At 37.0% G+C, this 4,251-nt stretch overlaps 1 protein-coding gene across 1 annotated transcript in view; it reads left to right on the top strand.

The window, feature by feature from the left end:
• Positions 1–4,251, top strand: part of mtss1 (MTSS I-BAR domain containing 1) — an 85,691-nt gene that overhangs the window by 54,659 nt on the left and 26,781 nt on the right. The window contains exon 5 of the mRNA XM_013908562.1: positions 3,945–4,029. Coding sequence (XP_013764016.1) covers positions 3,945–4,029 — 85 coding nt within the window. The remainder of the gene's footprint in view (positions 1–3,944; positions 4,030–4,251) is intronic.

Below are 4,251 nucleotides of genomic sequence, written 5' to 3'. Positions count from 1 at the left end.
TATTCCTTTTAATAATACAAGCATATGCATATAAGCATCTCTGTATACATTTTTGCTGTATCATTTAGATGACAGCGTCACAATTTGGTGTAAACAGTAAAGAATGGTACCTGTCATGATTGCATTAACATCTCATGCTGCTGTGGTTTTTAGCCTCATGGTGGCAGCTGAGCAAGATTTAGTCATCATAGCCTTTCACAGTGTTGTTGCTGACCATGTCTGTCCCTATATGACCACAGTGAACTCATCTCTTAATGGCGGCTTTGAACAGGATACCACAACACTCATATCATCTCAAGCTGGTTTCTTAAACATGAGTTTAACTCATGTAATTTCTGTACTAAGAAACACTTAGTACAGAAACTGGTCCTGTTACACTGACTTGATGTGTTACGTTCACGCGTTTTCTATGGTGTTATTAAAATGTTCTGAAGTGGTCCTAAGGTTACGTAAGCTTCTTCATTGTCTAGTCATTCTGTCATCCCTGCTGAAATACACAAATAGCTGCCAGAGTTGGACAAGAGATGCCATCAAACTGCACTAATGGCAGTGGTATCCATCTTTCATACTGCGTCCTGGGTGGCCTAAAAGCAAAATGTGTAACCACAGAGAGATGGACACACACTGAGAACTTTATTTCCTACTTACTTTACAAAGGAAAGGAAAGGAAGCTATATCAGCAGGAGAGCTTTGTTTGTTGTTTGTTTTTAACCTTGAATGAATAGGCCTACTGTAATTAGTGACCATTAGGCTACTGAATTAATTTCAGCTGATCAGCTAAAATGTTATTAAATCATAAAACTTGCCTGAATTGTGTGGGTTTTTCTCCTCACTTTTTTTTTCTTTTTTGGGCCTGTAGTTCTAACTCTTTTAGTCTGGTTTTTGTGTGTAAATTGGCTCACCGTGGCGTCCCCACAGACCTCACCATTTTACTGACGAAAACAATCCCGGTGAAATAAAATAAAATAAAAAGTCTCTCCAAACTAGGGATGTCTTAACACCAGAAATTTTGTAGTCAGTATCAATTCCACCAGAATTACATGATCCTCAATCATGACACTCAACTTGATACCAAAACAAAGTGATCATCCCACATACAAAACTCCTTTATTAAAAGCTTGTTTTAAAACATAGACGCAGTGGCAGATCTTTAATTACATTTTGTTGGAGAGGCTTTAATGGAATTGTTAGGATAGTTTGCTAATATTATAGTTGCATTACATTATCATAAGCATCTAATACTAGGCATTGCAAACATTTAGCCTATGGAGCAGAGTTGATTTCACAGCGGCAGTGCCAGCTGTCTCAAACAAAATGATAACATGTTTTTCAGGAAAACATATATTGGATGTCGGTCTTTTAGGTGCTTTGCTAAATTGTAAGTATTTCCTCCCTTGATCCAAAATACACGATAAAATCATTTGCATATTTCCTTTTGCAAATCAGTTTCACCCCTTTGGTCATTCCCCCTAAAATGCAAATTACTTCCCTAGCCAGCTCAACCTTCCTTATCAATTTTATCAGTGTGTCGCAGCAGAGCTGTCGTGGCAGCTGCACCAATCACCATTTTCTACGTGTACTTTTTACTGTTCTTGTGGGGTATCTTTTTATTTTTCGTCAAGTAAAGTTGGACTACAACACTTGTAGCTGTACGCTGCCTGTTTCATTTCTAGAAGAACTGTCACCTCAGTACATTTGGTACTATGGTAACAAAGAAAAACAAGTACCACTGCCTTTTCAGTATTTTGGCATCTATTGGTATTTATTCTGGTATTTATCCCTACTGCAAACATAGTGTTACATCAAGCCTAAATATACAATCAAACTAACAGATGCAAACACTTCTCTCTATTTCTGGTTTGGAGATTGTAATGGATGTGTTCATATATGATGTCTTGATTCATAACATGAAAAAATCACAGCTCTGGGCTTTCACCCACTCAGATCATTGTTCTTTAAAGTGGGAGCAAAATGGGGAATACCTTTTATAAATGATATAAAGATGGAGAAAGAGACTGAGAGAGCTAACCTCCTGATGTGCACACAAGCTCATTATCAAATGTGTATTAGTCAGTGTGTTTAAATGTGTCCTGGCTGTGTTTGCATTTGTCATGCTTTTGTGGGCATTTCAGCATGAAGCTAACATTGTAACATCATATAAACCCAAACTGGTTATTAAAGGAGGTGGTGTCTTTCTTACATAATTTTTTAACAAAATGAGACACACCCCTATTATTTCAACACACATTACACCACTCGTCATAGGATTTTAATCCGATTGATTTCCAAATAGCCTTTAATGAAGCAACAACCTCACACAAACTGCTACAATGTTCAAGAGCTTCAGTTCAGCTCCTGTTTTTGTGTTTTGCAGATCATGCAGGCTACGGGCAACAACTCATTTACTCATCTCAGAATTTTTTTCTACTACAGTTTTACTCTATTCACCATTTTTATTTTATTTAGCATTTGTATGTTTCAAGCTCTTTACTAGACTTTTTAAACTTCATTTAGCTTTTTTATGACCGGTTCGATTTTGTTGATAATTTTCATTGATTAGTTTTTGTCTGTTGTCATGACTGCAACTTAGTGAGCAAATTCAGCTCTACTGGCGAAACATAAATACACTTAATACCTCTTGTCAAAGTCCTCCTATGTCTTCACTACGTATGTTAATATAAATCTGGACAATCAGACATAAATTGCTACTGCAAGGGTTGCCAGACACTCAAAATCATGATGTGGAAATTCTGTTTAGTTCCATGTAGAGATATCGTTTAGATCAGCCGAGCTCAGAAACCTTTAGATTTTTGGAGCCTTTACGTTGTTTTGAAGTATAGAAAGTTTAAGGTGGTGTGTTATACAAAAACCTGACAGATATCCTGTCATCTGCTCATAATGATCTAGGTTATGATCTAGATTTCCTTCACTGGTTTTTCAGCAGCAGCAGCAAAAAGCTTTAAAAAAATAAATAAATAAAAGTCGCCACATTGATGATAGTCATCTGGGTAAAATCGCAGTGATAAGAGCTCCTTTTAAACTGACAGAGGTGTTGACTCTGTCTTATGTCTGGCCTTTCAGCAGCTCCTTTGATGTCTTTCACAAATATACAGTCAGCAAATACCAACAAAATCCAACCAAATCTCTCTAATAATGTGGATTACATGTCAATTTATTTAATTCATGCTAAGAGCATGCATAGCAACAGGTGTGCGTATTGATGAACACACAGATTTTTTGCATTACTGGCAAATCCTGGTTTTCCTTAATGATCAGCCTCTGCACAAAAATGTTTGAAGACCACAGAGCTGGACTAGCTAGTTAGCTAAGATGGGTTTTTCCTGACTCGGACAGGAAACTTAAGCGTGGGGGTGGACTCCATCCGTAACAATGATCAGTCCCAGGCAGTAAAGCCACTGACTGTGCTTCTCACACAAAGTACTATTTCTCAGATTAAAAAAAGAAATTAATAAATGCTTGGGTGAAGATATCTTTACTGTTTTTATTAAAAACTGTAAAAACATGTTGTTCTGTGTTATTTTAATTCATTTTCCGTCAGGTCTGGTTGAAGCTTTTTGTTTTTATGTGGATTAAAAAAAAGGAAAAGAATTCCTTGGTGCAGGAATCATGTCCTGAAAGGAAGATTGCTCTTCTCCTCTTGTGTTTTTTGATCAGCAGTGTTGGACCCTTAAAAAAACAACACTAACACTTGTTAGGAATTATAGATCAATAGAGCCGTGACTGATAACTCCTGTGGTTCTCTGTATCCATTTGTACAGTTAATCTCATAGAAAACAACTATATAAGCTATATACCGTAATGCCAAATACCGGAATGTAATTTATTTACATTTTATTATTAAATTTTGTGAGCACTTTAAAATTAACTCTATTCTGATTTTTTTCTTTTCTTTTTAAAAATAAGTTATTTTCTGATTGTTCCAGGTGCCACCAAGGAGATAGGCTCAGCGCTAACCAGGATGTGTATGAGACACCGGAGCATCGAGTCCAAACTTAAGCTGTTTACCACGTAAGACACTAATTCTCACCCTCCACTCACACACAGCTTTGAATATAATCTTTATGTAGGAAGGAGGTAAGGCAGGTGAAGGTTTGAATGATGGTGCGGTGACACCATTTATCAGGCAGTGTGGGAATTGGGTAATTATTTCCAACAGACATATGTTAACACCAACTGTGTGTGTGTGTGTGTGTGTGTGTGTGTGTGTGTGTGTGTGTGTGTGTGTGTGTG

This window comes from Pundamilia nyererei, unplaced genomic scaffold (assembly GCF_000239375.1).
Source record: "Pundamilia nyererei isolate P.nyererei 1_Seehausen unplaced genomic scaffold, PunNye1.0 scaffold00012, whole genome shotgun sequence".
In the NCBI taxonomy this organism is placed as follows: Eukaryota; Metazoa; Chordata; class Actinopteri; order Cichliformes; family Cichlidae; genus Pundamilia; species Pundamilia nyererei.
Note: the sequence above shows the minus strand (reverse complement) of the source record. Positions and strands in the feature narration are given on the sequence as shown.